The sequence below is a fragment of the Cheilinus undulatus genome, linkage group 17, assembly GCF_018320785.1.
Source record: "Cheilinus undulatus linkage group 17, ASM1832078v1, whole genome shotgun sequence".
Classification (NCBI taxonomy): Eukaryota; Metazoa; Chordata; class Actinopteri; order Labriformes; family Labridae; genus Cheilinus; species Cheilinus undulatus.
Genome location: NC_054881.1, coordinates 12,030,727 through 12,052,490, shown reverse-complemented (window position 1 = coordinate 12,052,490; position 21,764 = coordinate 12,030,727). Strand labels below are relative to the sequence as shown.

The 21,764-nt window shown below is 37.7% G+C and overlaps 1 protein-coding gene across 1 annotated transcript in view; it reads right to left on the bottom strand.

Annotated features, from left to right (window-relative positions):
• The window catches only part of brinp1 (bone morphogenetic protein/retinoic acid inducible neural-specific 1), a 293,163-nt gene that overhangs the window by 16,236 nt on the left and 255,163 nt on the right, over positions 1–21,764 (bottom strand). The window contains exon 7 of the mRNA XM_041811183.1: positions 12,314–12,536. Coding sequence (XP_041667117.1) covers positions 12,314–12,536 — 223 coding nt within the window. The remainder of the gene's footprint in view (positions 1–12,313; positions 12,537–21,764) is intronic.

Sequence of the window (21,764 nt, the reverse complement as noted above, 5' to 3'; positions counted from 1 at the left end):
GGCCCAGCCAGAAAGGGGGGCCATGGGGGTCAGGAAAAGTACGGTCTGTTGCCGTTGTGAAGTTAATCTCTGATAACCATATTTTATATTTAATCTGAATGATAACCACTCTAATCAAAGAAATGAAAAAAAAAAAAATTTTTTATACTGTAGTACAGTGCAGCCTTTTTAAAATGTAAACTCCTTTGCTGCAAACAGAACACCCGTGTTTTTTTTTTTTTTTTTTTTTTTTTTTTTTGGTGATGTTAACAATGTGGATGGGAACATTGACTAAACCATTTTGGAAATTAGCATCAGAATTCATAGCCTAGCCAAGATCGGCACAAACACTGGGATGCTAGAGAATAAAGAAGAAGGAACTGAGATAACTTTGTGGCAATCTTTGGCAAATACAGTGGTAAAAATTGGGCAAAGGGCAAATATGGGAGGGACAGTGGTGAAAAGCAGTTAAAAAGTGGCAAAAGAAATGGTTGAAGGTGGAAAAATGGAAAAAAAAGTGATGTGAAAATGAGATGAAAGTGGCAAATAGGTAAAGAAAGGCAATAAAGGGCTAAAATGGGTAGAAAAGTGGTGAAAAGCAGTCAGAAGTGTCGAGAAAGGGTTAAAAAGGCAATTGGGATAAAGCAGCAACAATTGCTTAAGAAAGGCAATAAAGGGCTATAAAGGGTAAAGGGGTGAAGAGCAGTTAAAAATGGCAAAAATGGGCAAAACAAGTGATGGAAAGTAGTTATAGAGTGGTGAGAAAAGGTTAAAAAAAGGTTAATGGGATTAAAGCAGCAAAAATCGTTTAAGAAAGGAAACAAAGGGTAAAAAATTATGGAAAAGGGCGAAAAGCTGTTAGAAAGTGGCAAACATGGTTTAAAAGTGGCAAGAATTGGTTGAAAGAGGCAAAATTAGTTTAAAAATGGGAAAAACTGCAGATAATGGCTGGAAACTGCGATGAAAAGCGGTTAAAAAACAGTACAATAAGTAATTTGAACATCATAACCCAATAATGGCTTGCCACTTTTTCAGCTCCAAAATGAAGTAACTGTTAGCCTGGAAATTGGCAACAATGTCTCTTATCCAATGCACATGCATTGATTTGGGTTCTTAAGGGGCCCAAACAAATCTGTGGGGATAGTCCTGATTATAGGTACAACAAATAGGTTTACAATGGGTGAGGCAAAAAGGCCTGGATCCTACATTCAGTTATTTTTATTTAACCTTATATCTCCATGAAAGCCGATCCACAGAAATGGCCAAGGCCTTAAGAAGCTTGCTTTTGTCTGCATTTGAATTTATGAACATGTTACTGTTGGGGTCAAATGATGAAACTAGCTCCCTCTTTTTCTTTTTTGCCATCCCAATTTTTTAGCACATTCTGAAATGGCTAGCTCAGTTGACCTCCGGACAGTGCATTCAATAAACAAGGTTGATCACCTTTCAGGAAAATGGGTTTATGTTTTCTAACAGGCAACATCTTACTAAAGTAACCATAAATTAAAATGTTCATTGTTGCTTTACTAAGTTTTTATAAGTATCTAGGACAAAAGTAATAATTGTTTACCCAGATGAGACTGGGTCCTAGGAGGCCCAGTCTCCTATGGGGAGTGATTTTGGTAGGCCGGGCGACCTAGGAAGGTCAAGCACTGTTCAAAGTTTTTCCCTTTGTGGATAAGTCCTGAAAACTTAGAAATAGCTTTGACTGTCAACCTCATTTCACCAGTAATAAAATGTGAAAAAAAAAACCAACTTAGCACTGATGATAAATGATTTTGACATTTAAAAAGTTAAAAAGATAACGTTAAAGACTCACAATCTGAGAAAAGTAAATGTATTAGTTCAAAAAGGTCAAAACTTGAAATTGAAATTGAAAAATAATGTCTTTTTAGAGGCAAAAATATTAGAAAGAAAGTCAAAATCATGAGTTTAAAAGGTCAAAATATGAAATAAATTTGTAATCATGAAATTAAAAAGCCAAAATACAATTCAAAATTTTGTATTGTGAGTCTAAAAGGTCAAACTCTTGGATCATGAAGTCAAAGTTAGGAGTTAAAATATGAGATAAAATAAAAACTAATTGGTTATAAAAGTCAAAATATCACTTAAAAATTAGTATAATGAATCTTAAAGCTCAAAAAATTATATGAGAAGTCAAATTGTGAGTTGAAATGCTCAAAGTATGAAATCATAAGACAAAATCCTAAGTTTGAGTCCTAATTGTGAGACGCTAATTTGAAAATGTGAAATTAAAACACAAATTAATTTCTTTTCCCACATTCCTGACTATTTATTTAAATATTTTTACTCCTTACTTTTTCAGATTCTGTGACTTAACAAGGATATCTTAAATCATCAGGATAAGTTCACATTTTTATACTTGAGGAAATCTGCAGACCTCAGACTGATGGGCCAGTTAGAACAGATATATGAGATCATCTTGTGGGCCAGATTTAACTGTTCCACGGGCCGGATATGGCCCCCGGGCCTTGAGTCTGACACCTGTGGATTAGAGAATCATGTGTTGTTTTTTCGAGATCTTTTGGCCTACCTCACTTTGTCAGACAGATTCTATTTAAGTGATTTCTTGATTCAGCAGGTCTGGCATAATCAGGCTCGGGTGTGGCCAGCAAAATTGAAGTCAGCTCTCTAACAAATGTGGTTTATCACAGTTAATTCATGATTTAACAAAGGGGGGAGATTACTTTTACACATAGGGCCAGGTAGGTTTGGATGACTTTTGTGGGAGACTTCCTGTCACTCAGGATATCTTTGTCTAATACTAAATTTTGTGTGAGGATATTAAGCATCCTCTGGATCAAAAGAAACTCCAAATGGAAAAAGTCAATAAGGAATGAAGTTTGGGCAACAGATTGTCCAATTGCAGTTATTAATTGTGGTCCATCATATAGGCAGCTTAAAACATCAGTGAGGTACAGCAACAGAACAGCAGCATGCAGTAGCAGTTTTGCTTCCTTATATAGCAGTTTTTAATGCAGCATCTGTTGTTTCCACAACGGCCTCAAACATGTCATGTTCGTCATGGCAGAGATTACAATGGAGATTAAGGATTTATGTGGCTTGTAGACTGTTGGAAATATTTCAGGTAAAACTACATCAAAATTGCAATTTCAGCTAAAATTGTGTGGGGATGCTGAGAGCTGAATTGTGGAAGAACTGCTGAAAATAGCCAAAAGCACAAAAAAGGCTGAAAATAGAAGAAAATAGCATAAAATGGCATAAAAGTAGCTTAAAATGGCATTCAATAACTCAAAAAAGGATAAAAATAGCTGAAAATAGCCTAAAAAAGCTGAAAATAGCATAAAAATAGATGAAAGTAGCCTTAAAATAGCTGAAAATAGGAAAAAAATAGCAGATTTTGGCCTAAAAGTAGCTGGAAATTGCATTAAATGGCTGAAAAAGCATAGAAAGGCATGAAGATAGCTATATTTAGAAAATGATAAAAGTTAGAAATGAGAAAAGTCAGAACAGTCGAATGACAAAGAAACTGAATTTTTTAAAGTTTAAATGATGTCAATACGACAAAGAATGAAAGAGGAGATAGCCAGCGTGGAAGAAGAATAATAAATAAAATGTCCGACGCGAATATCAATAGTGTGGATGCTCAGCATCCCCACTAATAACATAATATAAAAGAATATAACAACAGATCACATTTTTGCTTTCCAAGGTAAGGGCAACACCATGGCACTGCAGGAAGCTGAACGTACTCTAGTTAAGAAGGTAGTTAAGTCTCAGGGATGAGGTTGGACTTGCGTGTTAACAGTTTTCATGTATTTTTCATGCACATGCCATATGTGCAAGCATGATCCTAAATGCAATGAAATGCGCAATATGTTCGGAGCAACTCAGATGAAAATAGTTGTAGTGTTACATGCATTCAGCGATAATGTGTTGACTGACACGTCTACATATTGCTGTTATGCATTCACCAACCACAAGCTCCTTTTCGGTTTCATTTATCTCATTTATCTCTTACATGTAGCCTCGAAGCATCTGTATTATGTCAGTCCTTGTTCGCTCTCAGTTTAATTAAATTATGTATGCAAAATAGGGCATGCTGGAGTCACTTAATACTAATTGCAATTATCATAATGCAAAGTTAAGTTGTCAAGTTAAACTTATGCAAGGATTTTAAATAACGTAGTCCCTCCTCTAAGGTTTATAAATTAAGGTCAGTCCATAAACATATTTACATCAGCTAATGAAAGACAGGCACCAGATCCATTGTTAGCTCACTCCAATAAAGACTTCACATTATCATTTTTTTTAAAGTTTACCTCACCACAAGGCACAGATTCATTACAAGCGTCGTAAATAGCTCCTCTGAACCCAACAGCAATAACTGTGTGGAAACTTTATAGCCAGACTATATTGGATTTGCTATTGCATTTCCTGTAATGAGCGCAGCGGCTTGCTTCAAGTAGAATGAACACAGCAGTTTGTCTTTGGTATAAATGATTAATAGTGACAGATATGAAGTAGCATCACTCCCAGCCAAATCATTTGCATCCTGGCTATGCATCGGCTTCAATTATTCATGTTAGAAGTCAAGCATATTTACAAATATGAACGCACCCTCACTATAATTAATTACAATGCCCTAATTTATATTGCCTTGGTCATGTCATCCTTTTTCTACTATTTTTGCTAAAGCAGATTCTGTCCAAGTTTTGTTCTTAGTTTTGTACTTTAAATAGCCTGTCTCATGAGATTATTAAGGGTATCTTTTCTTGCTCGCTTTAAAGGTCATGGTGGGAATTCATTTTGCTTTCCCTCCTGTTAGGTTAAGTATGTATTTTGGCTGCCCACCTGGTTCTAGAGAGCTGTGATTTTTCTCCTTCCTGAATTCTTTTTTGCATTTCTATACTACTATTACTTTGATATTTGCCACACTTGAACATTTCAGATGATTAAATGAATTTAATACTAGAAAAACATAAGTAAATACAAAATGAAGTTTTTAAATGATGATTTCCTTCACCAAAGGAAAATGTCCTATGTTAAAAAATAATTGCCCCCTCTTGTTAAATAACTGTGATGAACCACACTTGTTTGAAAGCTGACTTCCATTTCAATGGCCACACCCAGGCCTGATTATGGCTGGACCTGCTGGATCAAGAAATCACTTAATTGGGGCACAGGTGGCCTGGGTTCGAATTTGGCCTGTGGCACTTTCCCACGTCTCTACCGCACTCTCTCATCCCTGTTACCAATTCTGTCTTCCTCTGTCAAGAAAGGCATAAAAAGCCCCAAAGTAAATCTTTGAAAAAAAAAAGAAAGAAATCCCTTAAATAGAACCTGTCTGACAAAGTGAAGTAGCCATTTCCAAGGCCTTGGGACTCCAGCAAATCATGTTAAGCGCCATTACCCACAAATGGGGAAAACTTGGAACAGCAGCGAACCTTCCCAGGAGTGGCCGACCTACCAAAATTACTCTAAGAGCGCACTGACGACTCATCCTGGAGGTCACCGAAGACCTCAGAACAACATCTAAAGACCTGAAGGCCTCACTTGACTCAGTTAAGATTAAATGTTCATGTTTCAACAATAAGAAAGAGACTGGGAAAAATGGCATCCATGGTGGAGTTTTAAGGCCAAAACCACTGCTGTCCAAAAAGACCACAAAGGTTCATCTCATGTTTGGCAAAAAAAAAAAAAAAAAAAAAAAAAAAAAATCTATTCTATGGACTGATAAGACAAAAGAACATCCTGTTCCTAAAAAGAACATCATGAAACAGTCAAACATGTTAGTATGGTGATTCTCTGAGGCATTCCTGCTACAGGACCTGGATGACTTTTGGCTTGGCCAAGTCATAACCAGACATATCTGACTGAGATGCTGTGATTTGACCTTAAACAGGCCGTTCATGCTCAAAATTCCTCCAGTGTGGATGAAATAAAACTATTCTGCAAGGACGAGTAGACCAAAATTCCTCCATGGTACTTGTGAAAGACTCATTGCCAGTTATCTCAAACTCTTGCCTGCAGATGTTGCTGCCAGGGGTGGAACAACCAGTTTCTCGGTTTAGAGGGCAATGACTTTTTTACACAGGGCCAGATAGGTTTAGATTTTTTTTTCCCCTTAATAAATGAAATCATAAATACATTTTGTATTTACTTAGGTTATCTTTGCCTAGTATTAAAATTTTCTTAATGATCTGAAACATTTCAGTGTGACAAATATGCAGAAAAAGATACCAAGAAGGGAGCACATTAACTATTGAGAATTTTGAAATGAAATAACTTCATATACCTGTTCTTTTTTTATCATTTTACAATGAGGACAATCAGCAGGACCCGTTTGTTCCAGCCCATGCTGTGTAATTTGGGAACACAAACTACAGACAGCTAAAAATAAGTCAGCAGGTTGGGATGTTAAAACTTTAATAGACTAGAAGAACTTGTTTCTCTCCTTTGCTCTCTATCTGTAGCAGACACTAAATCATGCATATTAATGGAAGACTTCAGGACTTAAGAAACTGTATTAGCCTTAAACAAGGTAGTGGTAGTAGAGGCTGTATCAGAGGGGGAAACAGAGATGCTCGCAGACTTCAATGCAAACAGAATCCTGCACCTTTGTGTTGTGTTGTCGATGTGTTTCTAAGTTCTTTAGAGCAGTGGTTCTCAACTGGTCTAGCCTCAGGACCCACTGATATCTTTGATGATAAATCGCAACCCAAATTTCCCAAAAAATTCAACAATTTACTTTTAAATAAATAAAATTGTTGCACCTAAGAACTTGGATGGAACAGAATTTATGACAGTAACAAGAGACAGGAAAAAACTCACATTTTTTACACCCTTCTATATCCATGATAACATGTACATTTCAGCCAATTTTGCAGAGATTTTGAGAAATCACTTCATTAACATGGTAAAAGCTTCTTTTATAGCAAGAAAAGGAGAAATAAGTTGAAATATTGGTAAAACATATACATTTACCCATTATCACAATTAACCCTTAGAGCTCACAGCTATTTTTTTCACCATTATGTCTTCTCTGGACTTTTTTTCTTAAAAAGCTTATAAAACATCAACCCTGTGGTGCACAGTCAAGCTCTATATATCTTTTTCTGGGACAAGCTGGGCTTTAAGAATTTATCTACTTTAGTAATTTCACTTGAATTCTGAGAAAGTTATAGGACTCTAAAGACAAAAAGAAAACTTTCTTTGCACAGACTTATTCTCCCAGCTCTTGGGGACAAAACAGGGAAGAAATAAACATTCTGTGACTAAAGGTTTTCAAAATATCTGCATTTATACAAAAAAGTCCATGTGCTTTTTGCAGTTAGATTCATTTGTGCCATCCCTTTAAGCAGTAGAGACGCAAGATCTTGCTATTGGAGGACAGCCCCTCCCACAATGCATTGCATATAAACATTGCCTTCCACAAATATGGTGCTACCCACCGAAGAAAGCCAAAGTACATGATCAAAAATGCATTAAAAATGTACAAAAAGAAGCTTATTATCGGATCTAATGCCGTGGATTTAATCTTTAAAGAACCTGAATAGTCACCAAAGTTCCGGGCTCGCTAGAACAACGTCCTTACGGGCTACAGAGACATCAGGGTAGCAAACGAATGGCAAAATAGTCAGCTTTCAGAGGAAAAGAAAAGAGTAAGTGTCTATGACTTAAGGTTCAAAAGTTATTAATGTTTTCTCTAAACTGTGTCACTTCTTGTTGTATACGACAACGCTGTCCTCAGAGACCCCGGGAAGTCAGCCAAGTTCTGGGCTCACTAGAAAATGTTCTGCAAGAGCTACGAATGCATGAAGAACATACAGTGCTTAACAAATTCATTAGACCACCCTAATTTGGATGAATTCAGTTTGAAATTCCTCATTCCTGTTCAAATTGGTAAAACGTGGAGAGCTCACTGAAAATGAAAGAGTCTGCATTAAAGCACTTCATGATGCTGGATGGTCTCTGAGACAAATTTGACAGGTGGTCTAATAAATTTGTTAAGCACTGTATATAGAAAGGCACAACACGGAGCTTTCACAGGAAAAAAGTTAGGGTCTACGACCTATGGTTCAAAAGTTACCAAGCAATTACAAAGGGGAGTGCCTGCAGCACAGATCTGTGCCTCATGAGCTCTAAGGGTTAAACAGATTATAATAAACGGTTCGGCTGCATGTTCTTTTTAGGCTTTTGCCACCATATTTTCAAGACACGTATTCGCGACCCACTGAAAACTGCTCCGAGACCCACTTTTAGGGCCCGACCCACCAGTTGAGAACCACTGCATAATGCAATGAAACAATCAAGAAAATAGCTTCTTATTACTCTGTGTAACTGCTTTGTTTATCTTGTTCTACCTCGATTACCTGTTGCTTCCCACTTTTCTCTTTTCTCCAGAGAAATAAGCGGTGCTTTTACTTGAAGAAGCACAAATTAGATGTTTGCCAGAACTGTATCTATCTTTCTTGTGATGTAATGTATGTCAGTTATTGTTCATATGTAGCCTATTTTGTGTGGGAAAAGAAGGCTTCACTAACAGAACACGTTTAGAGTACAGGTTTATTAAATAGACTAATTTCAGTTTGTAGCCTTCGCCTGGGTCATTGAGAGACTGCAACAAATTCTACCAATGCACATACATACAGTACAGTGCCTATAAACAGTACCTTACATGTTTGACTGTTTTATTGATTTTATAAATCAATTATGGTCAATATAATTAGGCTTTTTTGACCAAAAAAACTCAAAGAAAATGTCAAAGTGAAAACCAATTTATGCAAATGTCAGTTAAACAAAAGCATGTAAGGTAAAATAAGTGGGTGCATCAACCATTGCTAACCCTACAATGTAAGATCCTGATGTTAAATGAGGTGTCTTTTCAAACAGTTTTAAGTTCTGGGTGATGATTTTGCCACATAGTTGATCATCTTTCCTAATATAGCTACCATGAGTCATAAGTGATATGAAAGCCTTGCCTCTCTATGTAACAGCCGTGTAATATTTCCCTCCTTGCTTTCACACATGCACTACACTTTCAAGTTTTCAAGCCAAAAGCCTAAGATGTTACGGTTAAAAAAGCAGGAGAGATGGCACATCTTCTATCACAGCCAGTGTGTCTCCTGCTAGTTAATCTGTCAGAAACTTGTGGGTGTTGAAAACAGTGATGTCGATGGAGTAATCTGTGTTTCCACATTCATAGCTGAGGGTAATTCTCCCAGCAGATGAGCCTGGATGGTGTTAAAACCACTCGAGAAGTCAATGAGCATGATTCTTGCAGTGCCTCTCCAAGCGGGACCACGCACAGAGTAGCAGGTGGATGACAGCGTCCTCCTCCTCTCCCATTGTGGACTAATGTATGAACTGGAGGGGATCTAAACACTCTCTCACAGGGGATCTGGCCTGCTGTCATTTAGAACCCCGGCGTGCCCGTTCTTGGCCGGTGGGGCCAGGCAAGATGCTTTTCACATCATCATCAGCCCCCTCTGCGGTCTCACTGACAGGTTGGAGACGTGCTGGAAGGCCTCCCTCAGGTTGTTGGCTCACGCTTTGAAAACACTTGGGCTGATGCTTTATGGGTATTCGGCTCTGCATCAATTCCCTCATCCTCTGATCAGGCTGCCCAGAGGAGAAGGGAGGATTTAAGTCCCTGCGTTGATGGATAGGGCCCCATTTTTTAAAAATCAGGGATAAGAGAAGAGACTGATAGATGGTATTGGACCATGATAAATGCTGTGTGTTAAGCAAATTCCCCTTTAAATGCCGTAACTTTTAAAAATCAGCGGGCCAAATAATGATAACAAATAGTGTCAGCCTTTAGCTAACATTATACCATTGCCTTGGTGGGGACTGGATTATGATTAGTTTAGTAAATTATGCTAATTTCTGCCACTTTTTAAAGCTCCTTTGAGGAATTATCATTTGAGTCTATTTCAAAACCCTCTGTGGACCGTGTGAAAGGCATTAGAAATAATGTTCTCCAAATATATTATAACTGCCCACTTGAGCTTTAAGTATAATAAAAGGTATATTTCTTTTGCTTAGTTATAATGCTAGCTACATTACATTAAGCCTATGGGACTAAAAGTTAATGTGGTTTATTATTAATCCATGCCATTTATGATGCAGACTGGGAAAAATGACATAAGCTAGCAAGAAGTTTTGTGACATACAGCCTGCATATCATGTATACTGTGTTTCCTGGTGTATATTTTTACCAGCATATGTAAGCTAGCTCGTTGGTTAGGAGATGACAACTTCCCTACTTAGCTAGTTAGACATGTTGTTTAAACAATTTACATTAGCTTACAGTTTTGCTAGCCTACATTACCTCTTCAATGTGTACGATGCTTAATCGGTGTGTTAGCTTAGTGTTAGCTTGTGAAACCAACAGCCAATATTCCACTCAGAATTTTGAACTTTATTTAGACACGGTAGCATTGCTGGTTAGCAAGACATGTTGTAGTGAGACATACCTATGAAAAACATGACTCTATTTACATACAGTTTTTGTCTAATAGTACTGCTAGCAAACCGTTAGCTCTCTAATGTTTAACAAGTGCCCTAGCAAAGTGTTAGCATTAGCAATTCTCATTGACAAATCTGAAATTGATTTGGGGATGATGACACCACTAGTTAGCTAGACAGACATGTTATTGAGCATGGCACACATTATGGCGTATTTTTACTTTGTGCCAAATGTATACAATGGCTCACAGTTTTAAAAACATATACTATTAGCGCTTGAATATTTACTGCACTTGTTTTTGTTGGGGTTAAGTGTTAGCCATAACACCTGACAGAAAAAGTCCACCACCATTTCTTCATTAGAATATTAAAGTTGATTTGGACATATCAAGTTAGCTAGCCAGAATGATAATTAACCTGATGTAAACAAAAATGAGCTCATATTGTTAGCATCTTGTAAAAACAGTATTTTTAGCTCTACTTTGATCAACAAAATGGGAAAAAGTTCTGCAAAGAGGAGCAGAGGCGTGCAGTGCTAACACTGCTAACGTTAGCTGCATTCAGTTTCATGTATTGCTTGATTTTGACTGATTCTGGGTGTTTTCTTGACTTTAGACTAATCCATTAAATAAAATCATAATTTGCGTTTAATCAGATGTGAAACTATTCACTCCTCACTAATAGGAACCTGCCCTTTGAGGTGTCCATTATCTGGAATTAATTAACTACATGGAGGCAGCTCTCCTCTGCTTCATGTCAGATGGTTCAAGCCTCCATGTCTCCATTTATTTCTGATAAAAGACATTATTATTATCCATTGGAAATCATGCATAATAGGTAGTAGATGAGATCTGGGAAAAAAACAGCATTTTTTCCTGTACATCTTTATGCTTGTTAGATAAAAACAGGACGGTAGCCTATAGCATCATATAGGACCCTTGCATAAGCAAAAGACCACTTAAGCCCCACTCATACACGTATGCAAAGCACGCACACACATCCACACACTAACCTACAGAGGTGATGAAAACAAACAAGTCCTCCATCTGATGCAAAGCTGTCTCACACGACGAGCAAATAAACACGCTGCTCTTATTTCCAGTGCCATCAGGTACCCTTGATGCGTACTCCATGGAAGAGGAAGCGCGCACCGCGGCTCTTTGATAACACTTCAGAACAAACCTTTTGCCAACTCTCGCACACAAATGTGGGTGTGCTCCTTTTTCTGTCAGCGGCGGTTGACAGCTGCTCATTTTCAGACCACTTACATGAATATTTTACAGTTTCTGTTTCCATTTATAAGGTGTCATCCCCTACACAGAGCAGATTTAGGGCTGTTTCAAGTGGCAATTGGGAACTTTGCATATTTTGCACAGTGTTCTCTGATATTTTCCCTGCAGCTGATGGAGGAATTTCTGGTATTCCAGGCGGTGCTGACACCGTAGCACATTGGCGGCATGGCTCTTAAGCTTTAGCTGCAGTAGGTGGTGACAGATGTGTGCAATGACCTATCAAAAAACCTCCCACAGCTACATTTTCTTTTCATATTGCTATGTGAAATACAAGAGTGAGCAAGAGTGCTTTGGGCATGTGCAAGCTTTGGCACTAAGTCGAGCTGATGGACAGAAACAACAGAACTATAAGTAGAAATATATAATGGATGACATCCGCACTGAGCATGCTTCGGGAGGCAACAATCAAAATAAAATCCTCTCAGAGGAGAGGTTGCCTTGCAAGATGTCACTCCTCTGTGGAAACCCTTCTAGTTTTCCAGCCACCACAAAGAAAAGGAAGCATCCAATACTATCAGCGTCAAAAGCATCACCTTTACTCTGTGTTTCTAGGCAATTCCGCCCCATCAGGTTGTGTTTCTACCCACCTCTCCCTAGGCATCTGGTGGTTGGGGTTGTGGTGACAACGGATGCTGAGGCCAAAGAGCTTGCGGGCGTTGCGCTGGATCTTGAGCCGCTGGATCTCTAGGGAGCTCTGAAGGAGCCGGTAGCGAGCCTGAAGGTCCCAGTCGCTGCCCCAGAGGAGGTGCACGCTGTTGATGGGCAGGAAGTGAGTGGACGGAAGCCTCTTCAGGAAAGACTTGAACTCATCTGGATGACAGAGAGGGATGGGATGAGTAAGAGAGGGCGCAGATGGCCGAACAGGGACACGAGGAGTGGAGGAAGAAGTGGTGGTGTGACAGAGAGAGTCAGAAAAATAAGAAAGAAGAGAGAGACAGTGGGATTATTTTACTGACATTGAGTCTTGAGAGGGAATGCAAAGATGCAGCATTCTCAGCTTCACAATGTACTTGATGGATGTACCTCTACTCTGAATGGAGTTTTAGTCAAAAATGACCATTAACTTCAACTTTAATCCTTGTGTTGTCTTTGGGTTAAAAAGGCTTGAAATAGAGCTTTAACAAGAGTAAATCCCTTCTCAGTTTTTCTTGAATTTTTTTTAATTTTTCAGCAAAAGCACTTTCAACATTGGAAAATTAGTGAAATATTATCTTGACTAGTCTAGCAGCTTGATTCTAAAGTATATAGGTACAAATTATGCTACTTTTTTAGGAAACACAACTATCTATTTAGAAAAATGCAGTTACTTCAGCTGTAATGATAATTTGTTTTAACTAAAAATGAGTTGTCTTCAGAGGCTGAATGCAGTCTTTCTGCACCACGAAGAGAAAAACATGAAAATGTAGAAGTTGTATAGTTGTTCCTACCTAAAGACCTGTATTTGAACCATCCAGGACTTGTGCCACATTAGTATATATCTCTCTGGGAGCCCTGGTTCTCAATTGGTCTAGCCATGGGACCCACCACCACCTACCTAACGTGACTCAAATTTTCAACCACTAGGATTAATGTTATAAAAAAATGTTCCACATTAGACCCTTGATAGAGCCAAACATGAACATGAGAAAGGATATTGTTCAAAAATTTGGAAGGGCATGCATGCAAACATGTCATTATATTCTGTTTTACCATGAAAGTGTAGTTTTATTTTTTAAGATTTTAAAAATCAGTTGACATTTTCATGGGAGAGTCAGCTTTCTTTAAAATATCCAAGATAATAGCATTAATCAGTATAGCATTAATAGCATTAATTTCCCTTGTCTTGAAAACAGAGTAAAGAAATGAAAAACTTGGAAACATGTTTTTAGACGATGTCTGTTCCACGATACTTTGCCACAATTTTTTTTTTTTTGTCCAAGCACCAACTGAAGCCAGCTTTGTGACCCACTTTTGGGTACTGACCCACCAGCTGACAACTACTGTCTTTTTTCCCAAACATTTCTATTTCTAAGTTTATTTGTCAGGGACAATACATGGGTGTTTTTGCATTTTATTACAGGGCAACCATTGCAATGTATACAAGACGTCTTCTATTGCTTCCAATTTGCCAAATGTCAGCCATTTGTCCACATTTGGCATGAAGGGAAAATTGCTTGTTTTTGTTTTCCTGGCTCCCTGTAGCGACACTATAGTAACAACTCAACAAACTCTTAAAAAAAAAAAAAACATTCTCAAGTCTATTTTAATAATAATAATCCCCTTCATTGAAATCCAATTTTGATGTTACATGAGAAAAATATTTTATTTGTTTGTGTTTTTAATAGAACAGATGGTTTGCAATTAGACTGGCTTTGAAAGGGTTTATTTTGTAAAAATTAATCAGTTGATAGTTTTGATTTGGTCTGATCTTGTTTTTCTTTCTTTCTTTCTTTGAATGCATCATATTTTTATTGTTATTTATATGTGAAAAAAAAGTAAAAAAAAAAAAAAAAGAAAGAAAGAAAAAGAAAAAAAGAAATAACCATCAACCCCCAACCACTGTTCTAAGTCAGGGCTATTCATCTAGCTTGGAATGAGAACCAGATTTTGAAAAAGACCCCCATATGAAGGGCCAGAGAGATTGTATGACAGAGTATGTGTAGTAGTTTATATAGCATCAATCAGCTGAACAGCTTTATGTTTTCTTTGCAGCTGCAAATGGCTTTAACTTTTTGCCTAAAACCCATGCCACTAGCAGTGATGCTTTTTAACCTTCCTCTTGTTCTGTTCAAGCCTGGAAAAGGGTGCCATGAAGTCAGCATCTAAAATCTTCTTGTGGCAAAAATCAGAGCCAAGAGGTGTCAAAGGTAGCATTCGTCTTAAAATGCCTCCTCAAGTTGAATTTCATGCACACCAGTATGTCAGAAGGCCCTGCACTCCCAGATAAAATCTTATTCCTCTCCAACCATTCTGTTGAACTGTCTGCTCCTTGATTCTTCTTTTTATTTATCTTTTCTTGTGTTTTGTATGAATGAGAGGATATGTATAAACAAGGAAAGGGCCTGATCTGGCCCCAGGGCTTCTAATTCAATATCCTGGTTGTTAGTCATCACGTCCTCTGAAGAAGTCAAGATAATGACAGAAAACCATTGTTTAAAGTTGCAATTTCTTTAACTTAGCGAGCTAATAGGTACAAAATCAAACCTTTTTACATGATGCACACTAAAACAAATCATTATGGAAGTAATGCAAATTCCTCTAACCCTAACCCCAACAGTCTCAGAGTCGACTGTGGCTATTTTCTTTCTGATGCTGCAGCGGTCAGCGGGAGCCTACGATCACACCCTGTCTTCTCCTTCGAGTTAACACTTGTGGACGTCTCCGGTTTACTTTGTTGGATTGCTTCTGTTGGGAGTATTTGCCGAGAATAGAGGCCCTATGTGCAGTAAACACCCTCACACTCAGTGCTCTCACATTCTCACTGAAGAGCGCCGCCTCAACACATTTGTTCCCAGCAGTGGTGATGATTGTCCTTATGTTACTCCTGCTTGTCTCCCAAAACACTCCGTGAGTCCGGCTCTATCGTCCTTATTTTCAGAAACAACTCCACTTCTCTTTTTTTCAGCTACAACGGTTACGAAGAGGTTACCAAAACCTCCTTTCCCTTCCTTTTATTTGGTGTTCTAATTACAAATACAGACTCAAAGAACTCGCCTCATTATCATCCGCTAGGATAAATTTAAGCACATCATTATAAATAATAGAGTGAACAATTTAAGGCTAAGAGTGTCTCCTTACTCACATCAGCAGCCAATTTGAAGACGGTGCAAAAGAAGTCACACTGATAACCGTCTTCTCTTTCATCTTAAGTTTGGACACGATCTAATGGACCTACTGCATGGCAAAGCAGTGCTAAACAAGGGTGCTGGTAGAGTTAAAGATAACAAAGATGTTGGCAGAGAGAACTCAAGCGTCTCCTTGCTGAAACCTTAAAGCACAGATCCCTGTATCCGAGAAAAGACCTGCTCAGTAAGCCACTTCCCCCCCTGCAGACCTCTCCACGACAGTTTAACAGCATTAACCGCACAGTCGAGAGCTCTTTTTCAGCAACAGCCGAGAAATGTCAGGAGTTTTTTCTCTTCACTCTCCTCCCAGGCAGCTCGCAGCTCCCCCTTCCCCCTTTTTCTTCAAAGACACCGCATCCCTTCTATCCACGTTCTCAACTTGCCATATATAACTCCACCCAGTTTTCAGGGGTGTCAAGTACCTCTGCTGCTCTTTTCCTGGGAAAAAGTGGAAGACTCCAAGATGCTATAGTGTCTGATTCCATCAACAGAAAAAGCTTAACCCAAGCGCAGGGTTAATTTTTATACTCTCAAGCTGCAAAAACACCAAATATTCAGCTACCAAATAGTCCAAACGGCCTTTACCACCATCTATAAAGAGACACCAGCCCTTACAGCGTCACCCCACTTGACCCTTTCTAACATTACATCTTAATGTGTTGGCTTGCGGACATAACATCACAAATATTTCATCATATCTAATGTTTCCAAAGCTTTTAAGCACCATTGAGATTCCTGTTGTACTTGTACTGAGCAAAATGATGCGTTTAAATTATTCATGCAACACAGAATCTGGAAGAAGGAAGAGCTATCAAAGCTAACTACTGTAGATCTCTTGTAACACTAAAATTAGTATCAAATGTTCTGCAAACTTGGTTTAAACTATTTCAGCTACACTAGTTTATCAGTTTTTTTGTATCTGAGTGAAAAGTTTGAAAAATATATCATACATACAGTGCTGTGAAATGGGAATTTCCTCTTCCCGATTAACCATTTTTACACATATTTGTCACATCTGATTCAGATAATCAAACACATTTTAATATTATACATTAAAATATTATATAGTACTTGATATTAGACAGATAGTACAATAAAGTCAATAAAATCTATCAGTCTGGAAAGGGTTACAAAGCCATTCCTGAGGCTTTGGGACTCAGGTGAAACATGTCAAGAGCCATTATCCACAAATGGGGAAAACTTGAAACAGGGGTGCACCTTCTCAGGAGTGGCCGGCCTACCAAAAGTACTCCCAAGAGTGCATCGACGACTCTTTGAGGAGGTCGCAAAAAACCCAGAACAACTTCTAAAGACCTGCAGGCCTCACTTAACGCAGTCAAGGTCAATGTTTATGATTCAAAAATAAGAAAGAGACAGGGCAAAGGAGATCCAAGGCAGTTTTAGAATTTGTTTGATGATGTGAAATAATTTAAGTATGACAAATATGCAAAAATTTACCAATAAACATGTTTTATTACATCTATAAATAGGTAAATAAATACTTGTGCAACATAATGTTGTAGCATTATGTTGTAGACCCATGGACACAGTTAGCCTACACAACAAATGCTCCAAAGGTCCCCATGGTTGGAGTCAAACCCTTGGTTTGATTTATGCATGCCACTGGTTATATATGAACTGAAATATACATTATCTGTGGGAGTGGATATCAGTCATGACAAATCAAATCACCTCTTCCCCAATCCTCTTATACGGCAACTGACAAGGCCAAAAAAGTCTCCCCCCTGGAGGAATGAGGGGTCTTTGTAGAGAAGCCTCTGTGCGTAATTGTTATGACAGAATAAAAGTGTTTTGACAGGATACATCTCATTTGCTTAACATTTTACTGGAGTTGTGGTTGAATACTGAATAGTTAAAAGTCAGAAAAAGCAGAGCTTTGATAAATATTCACAGCACAGACACTTAAAGCTCCTGTGAGCGGATTATGCAGCTGGTTATGAAACAGACTGGAGTCATTATTGATGCCTGGTTATGAGCTACCAAAGCAAATGAGCACAAGAGCTTAATAACTGCTTATTTCTAGAAAGTTACTCAATATTAAATGTCCATATTCTCTTCCAGGCCTGCCCACAGAGTTGGTTTGGCCCCTGAAAAACCCAGAGAATGGGCCATCCCAAATGAGACATCATACATAAGTTAGATAAGATGATATCAGAGCATATGTGTTGGGTCAGTAGCATTGGTGCTAGCGTGGATGCTGGCTACTTCATTTTGGAGCTGAAAACTGTGTCACACTATTACTGGGTTCTGATGTTAAATGGATTTATTTGCACCACTTTTAAACCCCTTTAAATCACATTTTTCTGCCCATGTTTGCCTCTGCTTACCATTTTTAACACTTTGAGAATTTTTTCTAAATTTTAACCCATTTTCATGTTTTTCCAACCACTTTCAACACATTTTTGCTACTTTTGGCCCATTTTTGCCACTTTCCACCTATTGTTTGCCTTTGTTGACTGATTTTTTTTTCACTTTCAACCACTTTTTGCCACTTTTTATGTCCATATTTGCTAATTTTAACACCATGACACTTTTTGTTTTATTTCACCGTTTTCATACTTTAGACCCATTTTTGCCACTTAAAACCTTTTATTGTTCTTTCATATATATATATATATATATATATATATATATATATATATATATTGCTGGCTTTAGCCTCTTTTGGATCACTTTTGACACTTTCTGCCTGTTTTTGCCTCTGTTACCCTTTTTTTGCCACTTTAAACATGTTTGACACAATCCGTGTTCCCTTTTAAACCCAATTTCACCAACTTTTTCCAACAATTTTACCGCTTTAAAACCATTTTTTGCCACTTTCTGCCTATTGTTGCCTCTGTTGACAAAGGCTGTTAACAACTTCTGACAAATTTTTTCACACCCATTTTTGTCAATTTTGAATTTTTGCAGGTTTTTCCCACTCTTAATCCATTTTTGACACTTATGACCTGTTTTTGTCTCTTTGCCAAGTTTTGCCACCTTTAAATTCATACCTGTTTCTTTTAAATATCCTATTTCATCACCTTTTAGTTACATTTTTTGCTTCTCTTTGCCATTTTTTGCCACTTGAAATCAATTTTTGCCACATTTTAACCCCTTTGTGATCACCTTTTCCCATTTTTGCCTCTTTTTGCCAATTTTTGCCAATCTTTAATCCCTTTTCATCACCTTTTCTCAACTATTTTTGCCACTTTAAACACCCCCCCCCCCCCCTTTTTTATACCTCTTTTGGTCCCAATTTTTGCTTATTTTAACAGCTCTTCACTATATGTTCCACCCAACTTTGCCATTTCAGACCTATTATTGCCACCTGAAACCCCTTTTCACCATTTAATTTTGTCTTTTGTTGCCACATTTAATCCCTTTTTGACACTTCCCACCTATTGTTTGCCTGTATTGTTCCATTTGACATTATTACGCCCAATTTTGCCACATCAAACCTATTTTTGTGACTTGGTAACCCCTTTTAACCATTATTTTCTGTTTTTTTCCACTTTCCACCTACTGTTGCCTCTGTTGACCCATTGTGGCCACTTTAAACCTATTTTTGCCCATTTTAATCCACAATATCTGTGTTTTAAAATCCCATTTTACCACCTTTTCTGCTTAATTTAGCCCATTCCAACCCATTTTAATTCTATTTTAGGAAAAGGGGTCTGCATTTTAAGAAGTCTACAAACAAAAAATATATGTTGCTTTGATCAGAATGGTTATTATTTAGGTAAAAATGGTGGCTGTTATTGTCCTGAGGTCATTTTACTCTTCAGAATTGGGGAACCAAGGCATATTTTTTGTTTTTGTGATATCAAACCAGATCACTACAGTTAGATTTCAGCAAGTATAATATTATAATTTCCCTAGTCTGTGTAATTATTGTGTCTTAACATGTTCATCATTGAATTAAATAAAGAAATCAAGATAACAGCAAAGTCCCTCATCTAAAATGAAAGATAAAATTGTCAAATTTAGTAAAATATTCCTCACAGCACCCTCCTTTGACTCTGAAATCATACTGATCCCTTTCTTTTGTTCTGTGTATGTGAACAGCACATTTTGGCCTCTTCACTTTATTTGGTACTTTTATTTTCAAGCACCTCTTCACAGCTGAACCGGACTCAACGACCTCCATGACTCACTGTAACTTTCTTCTATGGCACATAAATATATTTATCTGTTGCTGGCAGGTTTTTATTGGGACACTTTTATATCGTATCAATAATAGATAAATGCGGGGCCTCTCTATGTAACAACTGGGCAGTAGGAGCACTTTTTTCCCTGCACTGTGTCTAATATTTTACTGTAGACTGCGGAGGAATTCAAAGGAAAAGGAGACTTAAGCACAGAGGAGAATATTATTATGTGACCTTCAGGCATTCGACATAAGAAATATTTCATTTTAGGTTCATAGTCCTTTAACATTAAGCTGAGTAACAAAAATATTCTTACTAAATTTAAATTATTGCGCTTTTGTTTCTATTCTACTGGATAAGGCCATTCAGTGATCACATCTATGCACCTTTACTTCTTCAAAGCTATTATTTTATAATCCAACCATCCATTATTCATTCTGCTTGTAATATCTGAGGTCACTGGACAAAAATGAGACACATAGACAAGAATTTCCTGTAGCCAGAATGCTTTCCAAAAGGTCTTGTGACAAACTTGTAGTTTGTGGGGATTTTGGGGCCCTACCTGTGGACAAAGACTTAGAACCACATATGAAAGTGACCTGAATCTGATTCAAAAAGGTAAGATCAGCTGCAACTTGTGCTGTTCACACTGTCAGAAAAAATCAGATATGTGTCTCATATGAGCAAAAAAATCGGATTCAGTTCACCTTTAAATGCAGTGATTGTAGCCTTTATGAATGATAATGCTGTCAATGAGCTGGAAGGTTTCAGTGGTGAAATATAACAGCAAATGCAGTTAAAAACAAAAAAAAAGAAAGAAAGAAATCTGACAGCAAAACTGAGCTGCAGTTTTAAAATCCTGTCTACAAATGTCTCCAAAACTGAGATGTTAATCTAACCTTCTACCCGAAAACAAAAAATGCGATAAAATTTCACATACATTTTTTTGCATCACACTTGATGCATTAGGTATTTCTAGCAATTGATAATCCACTTGAGGGCATTTTTTTTTTAAACCATTTATCAGATTGTATTAAAATGTTTTTTAAGGAAATTATTGATCGTGTTGATTAGACAGAGGTCCCACATAACTGTGTATCGTATATAGTACAATAGGCTTTAACCAAGCGGCAACCTCTAGTCCTGAAAAATGAAGCCAATGCAGGAGTGCAAAAAAATACAATACTGTGAGTGCCCACTTGAGGCTGGTTGCAGAAATACTGTAGGTCACACACACAACGCATGTTAAAAAGCTGTTTTTTACACTAGAAACAAACTGGTTCACAGCCTAGTTAAAAAAATAAATAAAAAAAAAAACATGTTTGAGTAGCCAATGTCTTCATGAGCACACTGTACGGAGGTGAATTTTTTGTACCATAATCGTTTCGCTTATATTGAGAAAAACCTCACGAGAAAGGCAATGAGAAAGGCTAGCTTTAGTGATAGCATAGCTGACAGGAAGTCAAGCTTTGAGGGTGGGCCCTTGTCTGCTGCTAGGTTGATCCAAAGTTCTGCTGAGACAGCGATTTCAGTATGGAAGCCAGCATGGATTGCCTTCCAAAGCTGCTTGAGTCCGCCTGTTGTAATCAAACGGCTGATGTCACACAGGCTTTGTCCACGTCTTTTTACAGTCTATGATTATGCAACAAGGGAGGCTCTCTGTCAAAACAGTAGCAAAAGATTATATCCCCTGTTAAATTGAGGCCCTACAAGACATTTTCAAGTCAGATAGAGAAATGCTGCTCATCTCTGCCCACCCTGCTGCTTACTTCTTGTTTCAAATTGAGGGCTTTGTTAAATTAAAAAAACGTACTCCACAAGATGTATTTACTTAACAGTAAACTAGTGCTTTCATTTCATGGATAAATTCCTAATAATGAAGGAGAAAAGCTGTTAAAAGTGGCATTCCTGGTTGGTGTCACATGGACTTGCAAAGCATTTTCAGACCACTTTTGCTCAGAATGTGAAATTCATCTATGAAACAAAAACAACGGTTTACTGTTTTATCACTATAGTACATGAAATCTCCAGTTAAATATAAGAATCTGGCTGGCTCTGGCTCT